The sequence below is a fragment of the Lonchura striata genome, chromosome 8 (genome assembly GCF_050655825.1).
Source record: "Lonchura striata isolate lonStrDom1 chromosome 8, ASM5065582v1, whole genome shotgun sequence".
NCBI classification, from domain to species: domain Eukaryota; kingdom Metazoa; phylum Chordata; class Aves; order Passeriformes; family Estrildidae; genus Lonchura; species Lonchura striata.
The window spans coordinates 18,769,495-18,791,247 of record NC_140710.1 but is presented as its reverse complement, the minus strand read 5'-3'; the positions used below and the strand labels follow the sequence as shown (position 1 = coordinate 18,791,247).

The window sequence follows — 21,753 nt, the reverse complement described above, 5'->3', positions numbered from 1 at the left end:
TAATTTATGAGGTTTTTTTAAAAAATCCTTTTTGTTCCCTGCTTGTTTGGTGAATGGGATTAATGCTTTTTCTGGAGTTTTGACATAGAGCAACAGAATATTTACTTTGGTGTTCACATCAACTGAGGTTTTTTTGAGTGATTGGACTTATTAAATTGGAACCATAGAGTACTTCAAGATAAGCTAGGTTATCTTAATGTGACTCAATTAATGACTCCATTGCATTGAGCTTGAAAGAAGTCACTCATAAAAAAAGGTTTTTCTAATGATTGACCTTTCTGCATGCCTCCTAGTAGAAAACTAAAAAAGTAAAGTACCAGTAGCAGGACCTTTCTTGATGAGCACCTCATCAGCAGCAGGTCTCTGGCTGCTGTGAGGCTGTCCCATGGCTGCTCATCCAAAACCCCTGTGCCACATCAGGCCATTGGGTTGGGCTGAGTGTCTGCTCACAGGGCAGCCACAGGCATGTGCTGAGACCTAAATAACAACCTGTGTCATCTGACAGGGATGTACTGTGAGTGTTGTGTTCATCCTGACATTTTCTGGTTAGTCTTTAAAATGCTGCTTCCTGCTCATACATTCCTGCAGCCCTGGTGCAGCATTGCTGCCAGGCTTTCGTTCCTGAGTCAATCTGCTTCCTCAGCCCATCTGCCCCGTGCCATCCAGGGACAGATGCAGCTGGCTGGCAAGGCACAGGTGCTCACAAGTGTGATCTGAGAAGTGCACTCCCAGTGCAGAAGCAGACACTGTTTGATCTACTGCAATGCTTGACCTTTTAATGGGGTTTTGGCTTGTTTGGGATTTTGTGTGTATGTGTTTCTTTTTTGTTTGTTTGTTTTTGTTTGATTTAGTTTTTTTGTTCTTATTGAGGATTTTCTTTTTGTTGTTGTTGTTTGTTATAATGGTATTTTTAAAAAAAAATTATCTTTGAATCAAGTGCTCTCATATGGGAAAGGGAAACAGACTGAAGGAAAGAAGTTTTGTACTCTGTACTTGAGACTTACTGGGTTTGTATGTCTACAATCTTTGGTCAAGTAATTACCATGTATTTACCAAATATTTGTTCAACTGTGATTTGGTGGGCAGCTGGACTAGATGATTATTGTAGGTCTCTCCCAGCTGAACTATTGCATTCTAAATATCTCATAGGTTGTGTAGGATCTAGTAAGGAGTCAAATTGTGCTATTCCCTTTGGCTGTAACAAATTTATTGTCTGCTACGATGTCTCTGCTTGAAGCCCCTGCAGAGTTGCCTGGAGAAGATGTGGCAGCCTGGTCCCTGGGCTTGAGCAGCCTGGCCTGTGGAAGGTGTGCCTGCCCATGGTGGGTGGGCTGGAGCTAGAGGAGCTTTAGGAACCCCTCCGACCCAAACCATTCTATGAGTCACAGGTATTGCAGCAGCTGTAGGGAAACTTGTAGAGGAATCCAGCAATTTTGTTGTAGGATGAGAAGAGCTGTTTTGTTGGGGTTTTTTTTGTTTTGGTTTTTTTTTTCCATCTGGTTTCCTAGCTTTTATGTATGTTCCATGAAATGAAGATACATTATCATGTTGGTTTTCTCTGGATTAGTCTGACGGGTGTAGGCACTGTTTCTTATCTGCCAAATCTGTACTTCATGAGTTCTTCTACTGGAGAATTTTGAGGGCTCAAACACTTGCTTTTGTTTAGTCTGTTTTTAAAAAAGTCCTGAAAACAATTGCAGCTTAACATATAATAAAATATATGGTCTGTTCCAGTGTTAGACTTTTATTTGTCGAAGGTCTCCTAGGTTATACTTTTAGGCACAGGTAATTACTTGAATGAGTAGATAAGTTTGCATAAGGAGCATTTGGACAAGCAGTAAAATATTTTAAAAAATGTGGATGAGGTGGAAATTGCAATAAGAAGAGTGGAAAAGTCCTAAGTGTGGTATTCTGTGAGGGAAGACTGAGACCTGGGCAGAGGTGGTGCCCCTTTTTCCCCTTTGTCTTTGTGACTCAGATTTGGAAGAGTACCAATGGCTCTGTGCTCCCATCTTTTTACTGTCCATAGCACTAATACCCTGACATCTCTGATATACTGAGGAATTCTCAATGGTTTATTTTTTTTTATTTTTTGGTTTTTTTTAATCTTAAAGTCAAATGTGAAGGTGACAGGAAATAGGTTCTTGATTTGAGTCTACTCAAATATGTAATAAGCATAGAGCTGCCAGTTGAGGGCTCAGTGCTATTTAAGCCATTTCCCAGAGTGCCAGTTCTTGCTCAGTGGGCTGGTTGCTTTTTTAAACTTGTTATGACAGATGTAGCTTGGGAAATACACGTCAGTCTAATCCTTTAGCTTCCAGTAGAAATCTTTTCTAGAACAGTGAGGCTAGTGTCTCATGTTTTCAAAATCTATAGAATGATAGTTCTACATTGTTTCTTTCTGGTAGATATTAATAATTTTGACCTCTTTAAAATACTTTGAAGTACAATCAAGGATTCCTTTAGTGATTCCGCATGCTAATATGGATGATTTAAAATATCAAAACTGTTTAAACAATAAAAGGTATAAAATGTGATGTATTGGACCTAAGATGTATGCTGACTGCCATATAAAAGCCAAGAGGAAATACTGATACATTTTCATTAACATATGTAAACAGTTTGATTATGCAAATGGTGTTTGTTTTTATTTCCAAGTAAAAAATATATGTTTATAGTACTTATCTATAAAATGTACATTTCTATTTGCTTAGGTGAGTTCCTAGCATATTTGTATTTTCTCTGAAAACCAGTTAAAGACTAATTTGTTTTAGGTTAATACATTTAATGTCATAACTGAAAAAAATATTTGCCATTTAGAGATGAAGTATTGTATTATCTCTTTTCTTTTTTTAGTGGACTGGAGGAATCTCTAGATTAGGCATATCCCAAACAAGGAATGGATGTCAAAAACCAGACATTCTGCCTTGAGCTTAGCTTTAGTCAGTAACTTTTTCCTTTGAGGAGGAAATTTTGAATCCTGGCGAAAGAAAGACTATAAAGTGAAAGATTCAATATAATTGCTCTTGTATCAAATTTACTGTACCCTCATACTTGGGAAAAAAGAAGATCATTCTGTGAAAATTGAGAAAAAGAAGCTACCTTTTGAAGTATCTGCACAGTTTTCCTAGGTCTGCTTTCTTCTTCACTGTGTTTGCTGTCTTAATAGCTCCAGGTCTGAGCAGCTCAAGAGCAATTGAAGAATATGCAGAGAGCTGAAGGAGATGCAACATTGATTCCAGCACACAGATCTAGGTGATGTGACTGGACACCTCCCATCTCAGTCTTCCTTTCTGGACCTGCTAGTACCTATTTTCCTTCTGACATCTGTGATTCTATGTACTGTGGCATCAGGGACTGATCAGATTTTATCAGGCTGAGTTCTCAAAACTCTCCTGGCAGAGAAGCTTTTAGTTAACCTCTAGTTCACTGAAACTATTCTACTAGTGTGTAACTTAGTGCCATACATGAAAAGGGGTTCTGGATTAGATTGTGATATCTGGGACATTAAAATACTCAATTGTCTGTTATAAGGTGAGGAAAAGCATAATCTAGAATTAAAGTTCTGAAAATATTTCTGTGACTTTGCTGTGCCTCATGCCTAAGCTGTTTCTTCATTCCTCACCTTAATCAGAAAAAGCCACTACCTTCACAAGTATTCCTTCAATCTACTTTAGGGTGATAATTTTTCTACTTCATGGCTAGTACCAAGTTATGGACACATTGATAGTATTGGAAAAAAACTAAAGCACAGAGACTTTTGTGAGAATCCACTGGAGTACTGCATCCAGCTGTGGGGATGCAGAGGCAAGAAAACCATGGACCTGCTGGAGTGAGTCCAGAGAAGGATCACAAAGGAGATCAAGGGGCTGGAGCATGTGTCCTGTGGACACAGGATGAGAGACCTGAGGTTGTTCAGCTTGGAGAAGAGAAGGCTTTGGAAGGACCTTAAAACACCTTCCACTACATCAAGGTGTTCTTGTTTCCTACAGGAAAGCTGGAGAGGGACTTTTTATGAGGGCTCATAGTGATAAGGACAAGGGTTTAAACTGAAAGGGTGTGGATTTAGAATAGATGTTAGGAGGAAATTCTTCACTATGAGGGTGGTGTGACACTGGAACAGGTTGCCCAGGAAAACTGTGGTTTTCCCATCCCTAAAATTGTTCAAGGCCAGGTTGGATGGGGCTTTGAGAAACCTGGTTGAAGGACTGAGAACCAGATGATCTTTAAGGGTCCCTTCCAACTGAGGCCATCCTATGATCCTACGAATTGAACAGACTTTTCTCCTGGTCTGCTACTTGAAGAAGAAGTGACCTCTGTGCATCCTGAAGGAAATTAAAGTGTTTTGTCATTTCTTCTGGAGAAGAATCAAGGAAACTTGATAAATAATGCAAGCATGAGCAGTTGCCAGCAGCTGTGTTACAGAGCAAAAAAATCCCAAGGGTATGTAGCAAGGTATTCAAGTTTTCCGTTTTATGTACTACTTACCGAGAAATCTAAGGAATTACCCAGCAAGGTATGCATTCTATCCTAGTGCTCTTTTTCTGGGAACAGTGAACTTTTATTATGATATCTGAACTTCTCATGATACTGTTTTTGATAAGACAGTGATAAAACAACAGAAAATTAAAGTCTTACATCCTGACTTGTATGAATTGGGTAGACTAGGCAGCCTCTGAAATCAAATAGAAATGGTTTTGAGAAACTAGTTAGCTAATCAAAGAAAATACTTCCAGGATTATTGAAATAAGTTATATATCAAAAAGCTAAAGCTTTTTAGCTTTACGTGCCTTTCTCTTGCTAGCACATTTTTCAGCTGTTAAAACTTAACACGAATAAGGAATTGCCAGAATACTTTTTAGTCTGGGATCACATTGTTCTTGCAGGCTCATTTGGTACCTGTCGTCATAGCTCTGTTTCAACTCGTGTGCACAGCTGTAACTTCTTTTCTTGATGGGTTTCTTCCATTCCCACGTGTTTGTGGGAAAGATATAAAACCTGCTGCCTTTGTTTTTGTTTGTTTTGTTTTTTTTTGTTTTTTTTTATATGCAAATGCTGGGGACTTCAGGAAGCTACTTTTTTGGGGAGGAGGATTGACCTTGCCTGGAATGCAGGAGATTAAAGCTAAGGGACAGTTTACTTCATGCTCTTCCTTTGTGAATGGATAATTGCTTTTCAGCTCTAGTTAAGAATAAAAAAATAAATCGTGCTGTTAGGTCTGCAGTAACTTTGTGTACCAGATGCCAGTATTGGCCTGTTGGGACACATAGCAAGACAAATACATGATTTGATAGTCTGATGCTGGTTTTATCTCAGCATTAAACCACTAATCCAACAGAGCTATAACCTGGAGAAACAATTAAAAATTCAGAACTACTGTGTGTTTTCTTGGGAATTCTTCTTTATCTGTCTGTCTTCCTGTTGTGCTGTGATGCCTTACATGAACGGTGCCTGCAGAAGTTATGTTTGTACTTCCACTTGAATGTATTTCTGCTGTGCTTAGTATGCATGTGATTTACAAACACTAACAATATCGAGGCCATATGCTTCATCCTTTGATGGGCTCTCTGGAAGTAAAGTGGCAAGCAGATGTGAACAAGGCAGGCAGGGTTCTGTTTGCAACAGCTGAATGCCTGCTTGTCCTACAAACGATGCACTTATGTTTAAGTGAGAAATTGTTAATCCAACTAATCCTGAGTGATTAAGGAGTTTGTATCATTGTTTATAATCTAAAATAGTAGGCTTGAAGTAATAATCAGTTTTCCAGCTAAACAATTCTTGCTCATTGTACATCATGCAGGATTGAGGAGATGGGTGTCCATATGATATATAATAAATGGCAGCCAAAGTAGAATTGTAAGTAGCTTTAGCTGTGTTTTTCAGCCTTAAAAGCAGAGTGATGTTTAAAAAGCTTTATATGCTCTTGCAGCATCTCTCAGATACACCAAAGTGCATGATGGCCCAGCTTTCATCATACATGGTTATTTATTTAGCAGAGATGTGGTTACCTCACAGATTGCAAGTAGAAAGTCCAGCTGAAGTGGGTATACCATATCTCTGGCACTCAAAAGGTTGTACATGAGACTGCTTTAAGGAGGAATGTCTTTTGAAAACAAAGTCCTTTGTGTTTGCACATAGTACAGTGACCATGATATTGGACAGTGACTAGGAAAGCAGTTCTAGCACTTGCTATCTCTGATGGGCAAACTGCCTTTGCTAAGAGTGTTTCTATTTGCCTGTGGATGAGAATATATTTATTTTTAATGTAAAATGCTACTTGCAGTAGAAAAATTACTGTATGTATTAAGGCTTTTTAGAATCTATTAGTTTAAAAAATTAATATATTTATTTTTAATGTAAAATGCTACTTGCAGTAGAAAATTTACTGTATGTATTAAGGCTTTTTAGAATCTATTAGTTTAAAAAATTGTTCAGTACCGATTCAAAACTGACTTTTAATTCTGGATGCCACTTCCTGGGGTATGAGGCACCATGAAAACCTTCCTGGTTTTACAGTATGAAAACCGGGGTTGTGGATTCCACTTCTGGTTGCCAGTCTGGATAACATATTATCTATAATTCTGTGTGTATTGTGTAAATGTATTATAAATATTCATTGTCTAATTATTATACATTGTATATTTATATGAAAATTTCATTAACCATATGCACTTGCTAATATGCATATTATAAATTATAAATGTAGTATAGCTATGTTTTAAAAATATTTTCTTTGTCTGCTGTTATTTCTTCTTGCCTCTCATCCATGTCAGGTTAAAGAGTATGTATGAAGGCATTTGGAGTTCTTAGTTTTCTAAATAATTATTAAGAAAAAAGCAGCTACCAAGAACAGAAGTCAGCCTAACAATATTCTGCTATTCAGATTTTATTTTTTTCTTTCTCTATACAGCATATTGAAACACCTGTTGTTTTAGGTTGGTAGGTTTCATGCTGTCTGTAAAAAGCATCAGTCATACATTTTATTTTTTATCATTCAAATTTTGAGTAATATTTTGGGAATTTCTTTGATCAATGTATAGTTTAGCTCTTTATAAGTGCTAAATATAAGAATCAGTAAGTGGAACTCAGCTTCCCAGTATAGTTATTTTGGGTAATAATAGGGATTTCTGTGACTTGTCTGTAGCAGTTTAGGGCTCTGACATGACTGAATTAATTCTGCTTAAAGATTTCATAATCACAGGCCAGCTGAGTTGTGATAACCAACAACATGAACTTGCAGCCCATAGGGAGCATGAGGTGAAGTATTTGAGCTTGACCTGCTTTAATCAGGACTTGGCTCAGGATGTGTTGGTTTTTTGGGTTTTAGAGAGTGTGTGCACAGGCTGTCCATGACAGGGCTCTGCTGAGAAAAGGAACCTCCAGGGTGTGATGGCTCATGGCTGAGCCTGACCTACCAAGTTCAGGTCTGTGCAGGAGTTCAACTCTGTGCAGAACGATGCGTGGACATACCCAAGCTTTGGCATATATTAACAGTACTTTGATCATACTTGCACAGATTGAGCCAGATGGCCAGAGCCTCTTCACTGCTCAGTTCCTGCTTTTCCTGTTCCTGTGAGGAGTGTCCTTGGCCCTCAAGGCTCTGCCATGAGGCCGGTCCTGAGGCTACTGCCATCATGCATTCCAAGTGCACAGATGTGAGTCTGAGTATCTGACAGGCCCAGGGGAGCACTGGGGAGCTTGGGCTGCATTAGGCTGTGGGCCATAAGTGTGTTCCATGTGGATGGTGTGGGGACATTCCAGCTGCTAGCATGGGCCCCTTTGCCAAGTGCTCACGCTTGACCGAAGTCAGGGCTTCAGTCAGTCACAGGGACTCTTTCCAGGCATTTAGCAAAGGCAGATGAGATTTGTAGGCAGACTGACCTTGGGCCATGTGAGTGGTTTGGGGCATCTGCAGCTGGCAGAATGAATGTACAGAGCTGGGCTGTGAGCTCTGTCAGGCTTTCGCTTGGTAAAGGGATCTGACCACTCCAGCAGGATGGACACATAGCTATTGATGTCCAGCTGTCAAATGGTAGTTGTGAAATTAGGCTTCTCTGTAAAGCACTAGGAGATCTGTGCACAATCAGTTATACCAGAGCTAGATTGTAAATTTGTTATCTTGGTATTCTTAATGAATTGTCTTGGTATTGATAGAGTTTAATCCTCTGCTATTTGAATCACAAGGGTTTCCTGAGGTTGAGTGCTGTGTGTGAATGAGTTTGGTGCTGATAGAATCTTTTTCTGGAACTACATTCATTTTAGTTAGTTGGTACTGCAGCTTTACTTGGTATTTCTTTTGTTTCTGAATTGATAGTGATTGTTGTGTGATTAGGAGTAGATGGAAATCATAGAGTAGAGACTATTTCTTTAAAAAACTAAGTATGTTTACATATGCAAGTGTGTATGCACAATGTGTTGCCAGAAAAAAAGTCATGTTTACATGGTTGACTTGTATCCATAGTTTAGTTCACATGTACTTTTAATCTTGAATAACAATGGCAAAAATATAATGCCTCAAAGAATTTATTCATTTACACCAGAATACTTAAATTGTTATCACAATTTATGTGATATGTGTGCAAGCACCATTCATTGCAGCACACTTTGAACTTCTCTTTGTAGTAATTTAAATTGCTCCAATAATGAGATTGCATCCAAACCTGGCTAAAAAAGGGTTTGTGCATTTATATAAAAGTTTGTATTTTATATAATATCCTTTATTGTCTTCACAGAGAAGACCAAAACCCAGCTATTATAAAGTCTGCTTTAAAGACAGTCAGTGTCGGAGCTTCACAAGATCTAAAAATTTTAAATAGACTCATTCATCCTTAGAACACTTCTCTCACCGCTTGAGTTTTTTTCAAGATATTTGATAAAGCCAGTAGCATATTTACTGTTATTTTAGAGATCTGTGCAAAGGAGATGATCCTTGTTAGGGTAAACCATTATGCACTATTTCATGAGTGGAAAGAGATACAGTCACATATTGAAGAAGAGTAACTGGGTTTACTTCAGCCAATAGACTTTGCAATTAGTTTTGAGAATACCATTGCATGCCTTAAAGAGCTGTTTTTATGCTCTGCTGTCTTCACAGCAAAGTATACAATCTCCCCTCTGTCTTGTAGGCATTTCCTGTACTAGGAAATTTTTGCTGAAATTTCCCACTCTTGCTACTCCTGTTTCAGCTTGTTGGCTGCTGTGCCAATGAGGGCACTTGGGACTTCCTCTTAATTCAAGCACTGCATTGTGTAAACTTCTAAACAGGGTCAGACAACATAGTGTTGCCAGCTGCACATCTGCAGCCATCTGGATTTGTGGCAGGAGCAGTAAAATAGACATTGTGTAGCAGAGTTGAAAGAGTGACAAAAGTGGTGCAAATCATATTTGCAGAAAACCCACCATAGAGAAACCCACCATAAAGAAAATCCACCATACTTGATCTACAGAATATACAGTATCATTATTGAAAGTCTTTCTACTTGTGTACTTATCAAATAAAGATAAACGGGATATGCTACTGCTATGCAATGTTTTGGGAAAAACTTGCTGGCTAATTCATTCCCATTGCATTGTTAAGAGCAGGGATAAGTCATTATTAAAGCTCATAAACAAGTCTCTACCCCACTTGTATGACATCATTAAGAGTCTGTTTCTAATAAATATCACTTCAGTATCTTAATTTATTATAATAACATTCCTAAGGAGAAATAATTGCACACTCTGAAATGACAGCTTTCAGTTCTGAGGAGGAGATGCAGGGGGACTGGTCACCCATTGTTTTGTATCTGAACTTGATAGTTGTTCGGGGTAAGGCTAGAGGAGCTTCTGACCTCTCTTCTTTTGGATCCTTTCTCTCTGACCAGCATCTCTAGTGACTGTTCTGGGAATAACATCATGAGTTTGCCTGGTCAGTGAAGCTTGAAAAGTTAACTTATGTAGAGTCATTCTCTTTGACTGTGTTACTCAAGTGTCAGTGCAAGGTCTCTGCTTTTTCTCTGCTTGAAAGTTTCTATTTGGTCACTTGTTTCCTGGATCTCAGAGGCACTGGAAGTGTGAATTAATACTATCAGGGTTTGTTACTCAGTAATTTTACTGCTGGTTTTATGCTGAATGCACATATTATTTACAAGTAACCCTAATGTGATACAGTGCAGAATAAGTCATAGTTTTAGACCAAATATTTAAAACATACGGACATGAAGTATATTAGAAGAATGACTTATAATTTAATATGTTTAGGAGTGGGCATTGCATTTTTTGACTTACCTTTCTGATTTATCTGACCTGTTAAACCTCTTTCTCAAATACTTGATACTGCTTCTCTGTAAAATTGGATTGTTTTCCTAGTTTTGTTTTATTTTTCTTGTGACAGTATTCATATATCTAAGACCTATTTCCTGACTTTGGATGAGGTATTGCTCTTAATCTAGAGTGTCATAGCCTTCACAGCTAATCCAGCTCCTGTTGAAGTTAGTGAGGTTACTACCTTGGATTTCAACTAGAAAAGGTTATTGACCTTGATATATTTAATTTGTTGGCAATTACACTGTAGCCTAAGGTAATGGTAAAGGGAGAGGCCATTGTTAGTACGAGTGGAACTACTTATGTGATTATAAAGAGAGCTATTTTATTTTGAAGGTAATTTTAATAAAAAGCTTAGAATTCTTTTATTGAGCCATCTACTTAAATTTATCATTATGAATCAAATACTAGTTGATAATGATAAACATAAGTAATAAACCAGTTGTGTCTATGTTTTGTAGATATACATATTTTGCCACAAAATCCGGAAAATTTTTGTGGAATTTTACAGGTAGTGATCCTACATACAGCATGTTTTTTCTCACAGCTCTATTAAAACACAGGGTACTTACTCTGTTCCAGTGTTTGGTTCTCCATTTTCCTTTGTTTGATGGCAATGGCAGTTCAGTGAAAGTGGCTTTCCTTGAACTGATCTCTGGCATAATATATCTGCAAAACATATCTGGCCTTGAGTAGAAGTGAGCTAGAAGTAAGACATGGAAAAAGCAAGAAATACAGATAGTCTCCTTCTCCTGAGCCTCTGAGAACAGTTGGCTACAGTCATATACTGACTGTAAAACCCTACTTTGTGACTGGAATCTTTAAGAGATGCCTTTTATGTAATCAGATTTTATTCAAACAGGGATGAAAGGCCATTTATGCTGAATTTTGCAATTGAATGTTCATCCTGGGTAGAAAAGCGCAGTTGCATAAATCACGTAAGGCTTAAAATACAGAGTAACATTGCTGTTGGAAATGATCACTGGTATGGGTGTCAGATGCATTGGTATTGTGTTTATCAAGGAGTCATGTTTTCAATATGTACAGAAGGGTTAGGACACCAGTCTGCCTCAGCAGACAGAGCAATGTACAATTTTCTTGGCCAGGGAAGAAACAACAGAGTCCATCAAGGCCAGGTCATGAAGAACCAGTATTCTCCACATGTGTCACTTGACACTTGAAGTCCAATGGAAGACTTCCTTGATTCAGCTGAGTGCAGAGATGAGCATATATAAAATTAATCTTCTAACAGAGAAGATAAATCAAAAACCTTTGAACATTTTGTTTTTCCTTCACAAATACCACAGTATCTTAAAGATTGAAGTTAAGTGCTTAAGAAAAATGATAAATTTTGATGTAAAATTCTTTTTCAAACTCCTTAATGAAATAATTCTATTTAGCAACAGCCTTTGTCATGAATCCACCAGAGATCAGGAAACTAAAATCATATTACAACTTATTTTCCTAAGAAGGTGTGTTTGTGAAGTGTGGAATTCGCAAACTTTACATAATGGCATCCTTGCTTTGTAAAAAGAAAATGAGAACAATTTTAAAACTGTAACAATTTCCTTTGATAACCTTATCTGGAGTATTTGAGCCTAAAGTAACTTCACAATTTGAGATGTGAATTTATGCCTTTAGAAAGCAGTTTTGAATTAATTTTTCTCTCTTCCCCTCAGCATTTACTAGGATTTTTTTAGATGTAGAGATTTTCTCTAGTTAACATTTTTTTTCCTTGCTTTTTTATGTTACCTTTTAAAATTAGAAAAGCTTGATGCATGGGCAAGAATTCTCACAAATGTCTCTTATCTACTACCTCTTGCAATATGTTCAGCAAGAATACTTGTGTTAGTATTGTAAAACTGCCAGCATTTGGATAGTTTTAGAGCCAGCTGCCAGACACTTACTTGGCCCCCAGACTGCCACATTAGCGTTCCTGAGCGTGTTCTTCACATTCTGGCCATTTCTAATCGCCTGGAGAGCTGCAGTGCAGAACAGCTGCATGTTCTTCATCTCACAGTGGTACGAAAGGTTCAGCAGATGTGAGCAGGAGCTGCAATGGCAAACACAGCAGTGGAGAGGGCTGAAGGCAGAGCTGGGTGTGGAGGGCAGGGCAGGAGCTGCAATGGCAAACACAGCAGTGGAGAGGGCTGAAGGCAGAGCTGGGTGTGGAGGGAAGCCCAGCAGGGTGGGCACACCCCTGGGCTGTGTGCTCAGTGCTCAGTCCTGGAGCATCGAGTGCCATGCAAGGCCCTGCTCTCATGTGCCACCAGTTGTGGTCCTCTGGTGATGGCACAAGGCCTTCTCCTAGTTACTCTCAGGACAGCAGGGCATGGTAACTGTTTCTCTGAATGACTTTTTACATGACCAACCTTTGCTCTGGCATGGTGTGATTTCAGCCCTGGTGCTGCTCTGCAGGGGCTTTGCCCATCAGACACCACAGATGGACTCCAGAGGAGATGCCATTGGCACACATGATCAATTGCTCAGCTAAAAAAGGAAGCTCTTAAGAGACTCTGTACTTCAATATATTTAACTTTTTTCCTCTCATGTGGTCATAAATGAAGACAATTCAATGAATGATGAAGTTGTCCATATGTCTGTGATTATGTTCTCATGTGGTTCATTTCTGGCTTCCTGCTTATAAATGCTTGGCTACCATGTGCCTCTTGCTTTCAAATACCACTAAAGTCTTTGTGAAGAAAGCAGCCTTTACCATTGTTACATACTGAGTATGTCTACAATGTATTAAAAAGGGAAATAAAGAATATTTGTTCATATCAAAAGCAACATTGCTGTTAAATACCATATAGCCTTACTCCACACTACAAAGAACTAAGTAATGCAGATAATATTTCACTATTAGATATGTAATATTTTAATGTTATTTTTCTTTTTTTAAGTGGACATGACCAAATATAATGAATTTTAGTATTCAAAAAAAAAAAAATACGGGGAGTACATATTTTTAAAACAAAATTTGCAGGCTCAAAAAGGTTGCATATTTTTTTCAAAATCTTTCTTTAGAAAAAGCAGTTTTCTTTTTTACATCATTTCTGTAGACCTTTAGAAGTTGCTATGCACTACGGTCCTATATCCTCATGTTGAATGAAAGAGAGGATATTTTCTATTTAATCAATACCACACAGATTTATCTAGGATTTATTTTTTCATTTTCTGCAGAGCTACTGGTCATTTCTTACTATAGAAAATGTACTTCTCTGAAAATTGACCAGGACATTTGCTGTCAGTTTAAGCAAGCAAGAAGCAATGAGAACAAAAAAACCACAAAGAAAATGGCCTCAAGGGAAAGCTCTGCATAATGAGCTTGAAAATGCTACTGCTGGAAATACTGTTGCTGCTTTTCCTGCCAGGGATGTCACCTCACTCAACAATTTTAGCTTCAAGTGGAGAGTGGAGCTTTACTTTCAGCATCACTAAAGGCCAAGGTTTATGCTGCTGGATTTCCCAAACTGAGGCCACTGTGCTCATTGGTACATGGATGGCATTTTTAAAGAGGAAATAGGCCAAGAATAGCCCGTGGTCTCAAAAGTTAAAAAGACAAGGTAAAGAGCAGGAATAACAAAGCATATAGAAGACATATTTTTAGAAGAGATCTGCACCACACTAAGTGGGAACTCATAAATTAATAGGGAGGCCATGCAATTTAATTGATAACAATTTTCTAGAGATATGTAAATAATTCCCAAGATTTTTAGCTCAATTTCCTACCTTCCTTTCTTGCCTGGTAAAGGAAGAACAAGGAAATTCGTTCTAGAGAAAAAAGCAAAGCTATGGACTGCCTGAGTTGCTGATTCCCCCAAGGTTATTTCTTGAAAATGGTCTCATAGAAGCCTTGGTTACTGCTAAAGTCATGCTTAAATGGGAGAAACATAATGAATGAAACGAAGTCAGAAGAGAAACTACAATGCACAGTATTGTAAATGATCTTCACTTGATGAGTTGAGCACATGGATGAATATTTAGTGGTCTTTTTAATGCAGTAATCACTTTTCAGTGTTACTCATCTATCTAAGTGGTTGCTGTAGTTACAGCATAACCCTGAGAATTGGCAGAGAGGGAATTGTGTATTCTTTGACATTCTCTAGCCTGTGTGAAATATTTCTTGAACATTTGTGTAGCCTAAAGTACATTTTAGCTGGAAAGGTCTATGACTGTATACACAGAAAATTATTTCCTAATCTCAAATATAGATTATCAGCCTTACATTTCATGATTTATCTTGTTTAAACATATTCATGTACTCTCAGATATCTTGTCATGCAAGTGAATATTTAATCGCACTTGAGTCATGGGGCATTATAGGGAGTTATGTGAAATATATGAAAATGTAGGCCATAAAGTAAACCTCATTATTATTTTAAGAAGTGCAGATTTAAGGTCATTTATTTATATAGGTGCTGGCTGTTGTAAAGCATAGGAGACACTAGGGGAGGTTTGTTTATGGAGTCAGTTTACTGAAAAATCAACAAATGTCAGAGCTGCTCTAGCTCTAATATTTGGAGTGAGTCAGGCTTGACATTCTGAGTTGAAAAGAATGCAGAATTTAGAACCAAGTTAAGAATATACTGGATAGAAGGGAAAATTAGATTTTTTTAATTGACATAGAGCACTAAAACTAGGCACAGCTTGCCTGGATTCAGAAAAATGACTAATACAGACAAAACCTGGACTTGGGAGGAGGGAATCAATGGAAGGAATGTGTGCAACATGCTATAAGAATCCTAAGAAGAAAACAAGGAAAGGGACGGGTATTAGGTAGTTGATAGAAAATGCATTCAATGTATTACTAGTATAAACTTGCCATGAAAATCAATCAGCTAATATATTAATATGGAGTGAAGAGGTGAAATAAGAAGAAATATTAATTTTAGATCTCATCTCTCTCAAATTCTATTCCTGGCTGTCAAATGGATTGTCACATCACAGACAGGATATGATTGCCATGGAGATGGTTCCAAGAACTTCTGTAATTTCATTCTTGCTGGGTTAATATTTTTTATATGCTTCCATAAGAGTAAGTGATCATCCTTGTCTTGTTCCTTGTTGCAACACTTATGTACACTGTTTTTATCTAAGGACTCTGCAAGTTGTTTGTACATATGTTCTTCAGAATACTGGAGAGCCTGCACTTTGTACTGTCAGACTTCAGATGAAAATTGTTCTTCTCCTTATATACTGGAGCTGTATGTCAAAATGGAAGGATGGCCTAAGGGAAGGATGGCCTCCCCTGCTTTTAACAACTGTTAAAATATTTGTGAGCTAAGAATTTTAATACATACCTTTGGGAAATTTGTACAGTGATCTGAAGTAGTATGACCCAGGTAGAATAAGGTAAAAGATGCTTCTAATATCCTCTCTTTTTTATTGCAATTGTATTTCTGTACCTGAACTTGTGTAGTTTTGTCCTGAACTTTGTGTAGTTTTTGTGTTTATATTGTCAGAACATTCAGATTCTCCATTGCAATCTTTAACTGCCAGTTTTGGAATATTCCAAAAACTTTTTGCCCCAAGAGTTAGAGAAGAAGGACACAAATAATTCTGTTAAATTAAATGTCATTTGTTGGCTGGTTACAACTCGCATATACAGTGGAAGGGGTAATGGTGGTTCCTGTGCCAGCAAGAATGCAGAAATTGCTCTTTCCAGGAATATACCAAGCATGCAATTGCTGTAAAGTGCAGAGGAGATACTGCTTTCCTTTTCCTCTGCCCTGTAGAGCTGATTATTGCCAGTGATGCTGGAGAGAAGGGGAAGGAATTGTACTGGGAAGAAGAATTTCTCCTGCGATTTATTGAGATTGAAAAGGATTTTTTCTTCCATTTCTGGAGCATCAATAGGCTGATTATTAAGATGAGCAGTGCTTGTGCTGAAGGATGGAGGAAGGAGAACAGCTTTAGCTGAGCTGCCAGTACAGAAAAATAAAGAAGCTGTATTTATTGCCAAATTCTAGAAGGATTCTATCGAAGCGAATCCAGGGAAGCATAGAGATGAATGCCTTGTGTGCTCAATGACTCCTATTACTTCTGACAGGAGAGCACGCGGCCTTCTGTAGCAGAAGTTTTGTCTTCAGCCAAATTCCACATCCTTCTGACCTTTGCACCTACATGCCCACCCTTAGGGTATTCTTGTTCAGCTAAGAACTTGAATGCTGCTATTCTTGGAACAGAGGGTTTTCTTCATACAGGTCACCATCAAAGACAGGAAATGTAACAAGGAAAAACTCGTGGCAGCAGCAAAGATCTAGATGCTGCATATGAAGACATTGCTGGAAGTGAGAATCTCTTTTCCTATAACTGAACAAGCAGTTCTCTCTTTAGTAAACGCCAGCTTCCCTACCAGGCAAGAAGACAACCTTTATTCTTAGATCAGCAGATTCAGTCTCTGCTCAGAGCTGGAGAGTTGAGCTTGCTGGCACTCTGGGTGTTCTTGCAAAAGGTTGAGCACTGTATCTCACAGATGCTTCCTTTGTGCTGAATTCTGCTGTTTCCTGGAGTTTCAAAATCTGTAAAAATTTTACTGAAATCTATTGAGTTTAGCAGAAAGAATTGAAGGCAGAATCTGACTCTACTCAGGTTGTCAAGTCCATGAGAGGAAAGAAAAGCATTACTGTGACTCACAGTATTAGTGTTTCTGTTCTCACCTTTATGAATCACATTAAAACTGTAATTTTGGTATTTTTTTTCATGAGAGCTATAGGGATCACTGGGCTGAATTCTTCTCATAAATTGAATGATCTTTAATTCAAGGTTGAATTATTTTTCATGTTACTAATTATAGATGAAGAAATTGTACTTTACTGGGATGGAAATTTGCTTGCATCACAACAGAGAGAGGGTATTTGTTAGTTCAGGTATTGAAATTTCTGTTTTATCTAAAAATTCCACTAGGATCTGAAGCCAGTCTAAAGTAATAGATAATGACTGTTTTGGTGGCATATTAAATTTTGCTTTTTACATACTTGCCTCCAGAGTTGTTTTTGCTAGTTGTGCCACATTACTTATAGGTAGCACTTTCCTCCACAATTTAGCCCAAGGGTATTTGCATAATGTACAAACGGCTAAGGAGTTTCATTAATTGCATCCTTCTTGTTGACAACAAAATATGCACGTGGGCCAGTCCCCACAGGTTATTTTATTTATTTTGTAGAACTGTTCAGACCTATTGTGATATATGAAAAGAATTCTATTTTCCTGGTAGGGCAAAGGTTTAGAAAAATCTTGGCAATTAATCAGATTTGATAGCATTATTGCTTGTATTTCTGGAGTATTAAGATTTCACTTTGGTAGTCTTCAATCTTGTTGATCAAAGTGCGAGGTACCTGTCAATAAGCTTTAAGTTTTTCATGTAGAGGAGTGAAAGGGCCTTGCCTGTGAGTCCCACAGTGAATCAAGATTAGAATCCAGTGGTCAGTTTGTGATCCTTCTGCTCTGCTTTTAAATTATCCCTGCCATAAAGCTTCGTATCATATATCTGCTTAAAGTCTTGGCTTTGGCTATCAAGTCTCAATCCATAATTGTAGTGAGTAAGTTAAAGGTCATACTTTGTTTTACAGGTAAATACATAACCTAGAGAAGATATTTTAGATTCAAAATACATTTTTTCTCATTTGGTGATTTTTATGGTTTCTTGCCAGCCATAATGTGAATGATATATAGACATTGAGAACTTAATTTATTTTGGTGGAGTGAATATGAAACAGGCCATTCTTAATGTTAAAATATCAGTGGTGACACTTTGTTCAAGCATGAGGAACAGAGCTAAAGCCAGACTTGATAAATTTAGCTAGCAAAATGTGAATCAAACCCTGTTAAGTACATCCTGGCAAACCAAACCTCTGATGTGAACAGGAGCTCTATTAGGATTTTTTTTCCCCCTTTCTCTCTATCATAGCCCAAAATATAACACTCAACCCTGCAAAGTGCTGAGTGTCAGTGAATGCCATGTGGGAGCTGAAATATTCAGCATCTTGCAGGATTAGGCCTTTACTTTGGTCCAGATCTTGGGCATTATGTGATCTGTTGTTCTTGAACTAATAGATCTTTCTCTTTCCCCTCATCCTGAAAACTAGGTTATGTTATATTGACTACAAATCTGGTTGTAATAATGTATTCTCTTCTAAGGCAAATAAAGTAAAGCAAGCCATAAGGCATATATATCCCTCATAAGAAGATTAATGTACAGAACTTGATTCACTTATGCTGCCTTTTGTGCTGGTTTGGTCTTGTTTCTTTAAGATGAGATGTCTGTCTCTGTAATATTAGTGTATTTTACTTGCTGTAATCTGATGCACCATTTCTCTCCCCTTTTTTCTTCTCCCCTAAGATTATCGTTGGAGAAACTGCAGTCTTTTGTCTACAGTTAGCTACAAAGGATTTTGAAAACCAAGAGAAAACAATATTAACTGGAGACTGTTGCTATATAAATCCACTGGTGCGCAGGACCATCCGATTCCTTGGTATGAGCAAAATTACTGCTTTCATTTTCTGAATGGTGAGAGTGATCACTTATGTCTTAATTTTGACCTGCGGAAAATATTCAGATAACTGTATAATGTTTAGTGTGTAGTCTTAACTCAGGTGCAGTTTTCCTTTTAGGTAGCAAATGAAGCTTTTTGGGAGTTTGGATTAAAAAACAGTTGCAGAAACAGCAATAAAAGTAGAAAAAAACTGGGATCACTTGGAGAGAAAAACAACCAGCAGGCCTGAAGTGGGGTGAAGTGTAGAAAGGTGGTATCCTTGTGACATATCTATAGCTGATAGTAAACACACACACACCCCAAAATTGAGGAGATTGGGATATAAATTGTTTGAAGCCAAGGCAATTTGGCTGCTTTCTTAATTTGGATATTGTATTATAGTCTCTAGCAGAAAACTGTGCAAAATCCATGCTACATTGGTTTTAGCTGAAACTCCCCCATTGACTTTAGTAGCTATGAGATGCCATATTTTCTGTTTAGTTCATTCTAAATGTGTTTGGAGGGGGAAGTCCCACCACTCCAAATGTGTATTGGACATTTCCAGATGCTGCTTTTTAATACATATAGGGATGCCATAGCAGGGCTCAGTTCTGCTGTTTTCTTCTCTCTCGTGGCTGCATCTGAAGGAAACAGCTGGAGGAATGAAGCCTTGGGGCAGCTAATCCTGCTGTGTGCCCCAGTCTCAGGGGGAGGGAGGGCATGTGCAGCTGTGTCTCTATTTGCAGTGTTTGTGTAGCAACTCTGCCTGCCTTCCCAGAGTGTGATTGCTCCCTGTAAGCAAACTGTCTTGTATAGGTTTGGAGGAGGTGCGGAGTGATGATGAGGAGCTCCTCCCACTCCAGTTTACTCTCTGTGTAATCAGTGCCTGAGTTTTTTTCCTCATCCTTTCTTTCCTCACAGAAGCAAAAAAAAAAAAAAAAATTAGATAGGGGTGGCAGGAATGGACAAAGGCTTCTCTGCTGTTCCAGCAGATGAGGCATTGCTACCCATTGTGTTCCCCCAGAGTGATGTGTCCACCTGTGTTGTGCAGTGCCCACCCTTGGGACTTGTTGGAAGGTCCTTCTGTGAAATGACATGGCCAGGCACAATGTGCTGCAATGTGCTGCTCAGCAGAGTCTAACATCTTGGGAGGAATTAACATCAGTGTGACATTGCTGACAAGCAGGATCCCAGAAATCAGCCTTGGTCCTCTAGCTTTGCTAAAAAAAATCCTGACCTTTACAACTGTATGTTTCTGTGGAATAAACTCTGTGTTTATGTCTGCTGTGATGTTGATCCATTTAAGTCCTCATAATGCCCCATGAAACTGGGATTTTCCAGAACTCACCCTATATTCACAGTGAATTGGAGTATGGGAAAGGTAAGGTGATTTACCCATGGAAATACAGGGGGAAATCTATAGCTCAGGTGGAATTGGAACAAGCATTCACTGGCTTGGCTTGTCAGTCAGGCTGCTGTGTTTGCATGTTCTTCCAGAGCTCAATTTCTATTTACACCAGGATAGAGAGAGACCTCAGAATGGCAGAAATCTTTTTTAAGTAATCAGATACATGCATTTACGTTCTAATGAATGAGTATATGAACTTAATGCTTTGCTGATATATCTGATTAAAAAAACTATTTTGCATAAGTAGTTCCTCAAATATATAAATCTTTAGCTCACTTTGTTGATGTTGTGATTAATATGCCATGCATAGAGATCTACCCAATAGCAGGCAGATGAAGACAACTGGTGCATGGCAATATTGAATTATTCAGTACTTTAGATTCTTTACAGCTGCAAGGGGGGGGGGGGGGGAAAGTTTTTCCAGTGTGTGTTATGACTTCACAAGTTACTTCTCCATCAGGATCTGACATTGGTTTTCAAGCAGATTTATTGGGTGAAGAATTTCCCTCTGTCACTTCTGTTTAGTGAACATGGGCAAAAGTTAGGTACCAGTAAAGCCAGCTACCCCAAACAGGGGATATGCATGGCTGTGGGGCCTAGGAAAGCAGGCTACTTGCACAAGGGGTGAGTGTTCTTATGAAAGATGGGAGAGACATCAGGCATGTGCAGTGTTGCTGCTGCAGTTTGTAGGAAAATACCATCTCCAGCATGAGCCATAGTCTTTAGGGTAAAGTACAGGGGAGGATTTTTCATGTTATTGAATGGAAGAAGCTGGTCTACTGCTGTGATAAATACTATAAATTGTCAGGAAATTTAACTCTTTGTTTCCCTCTTTAGGAATTTATGCATTTGGACTGTTTGCTACGGACATCTTTGTAAATGCTGGACAAGTAGTAACAGGGAATCTTGCACCCCATTTTCTTGCACTTTGTAAACCCAACTATACAGCACTTGGATGTAAACAGTATACCCAATTCATCAGTAGCGTACATGCCTGTACTGGAAATCCAGACCTTATCATGAAAGCCAGAAAGACTTTCCCATCCAAAGAAGCAGCGCTAAGCATATATGCAGCTATGTATCTGGCTGTAAGTATATTATATTATTTAGTATCACTATACTTTTGAGAACAAATGGCCGGCACTGTGAGGGGGAGGAGGGAGGAATGGGGCAGAAGATAAGGCCCAAAATTGGCTGATTTTCTGCATGCAAACCTTCTGTGGGTTACTGTGAGAATGATTCATTTGGCTTAATTCTGACAAGGTGTAGTGGTTTCTGAGCCTTGAAAACCAAGAGAATGCTAAGACAGGACAAGTTGTCCATAAAGGTTATAATTTATGGATTTAGGATACCCAGTTCCTTGGTTTACTTTTCTCCATTTCCAGGGTGCGTGGGACAATCCTTTGCTGCATGCTAAGGAGTAAGGGTAAGGATTTCCTCTGACTGGTAGTGGTACCTCTCCATCTTTTAACCCAGTGCAGATCAATAGAATCACACATGGCCATATTCTTTGGTGAGGTGAAGCAGAAGGTTGAGCTAAATGTATGTCTGATCCCTGCATGTTTC

General features: G+C 38.4%; 1 protein-coding gene across 5 annotated transcripts in view; it reads left to right on the top strand.

The window, feature by feature from the left end:
- The window catches only part of PLPPR5 (phospholipid phosphatase related 5), a 110,291-nt gene that overhangs the window by 68,999 nt on the left and 19,539 nt on the right, over positions 1–21,753 (top strand). For all 5 annotated transcript variants that reach the window (XM_085585935.1, XM_085585933.1, XM_085585934.1 and 2 more), the window contains 2 exons: positions 18,647–18,779; positions 21,025–21,275. In XM_085585935.1, coding sequence (XP_085442061.1) covers positions 18,647–18,779; positions 21,025–21,275 — 384 coding nt within the window. The remainder of the gene's footprint in view (positions 1–18,646; positions 18,780–21,024; positions 21,276–21,753) is intronic.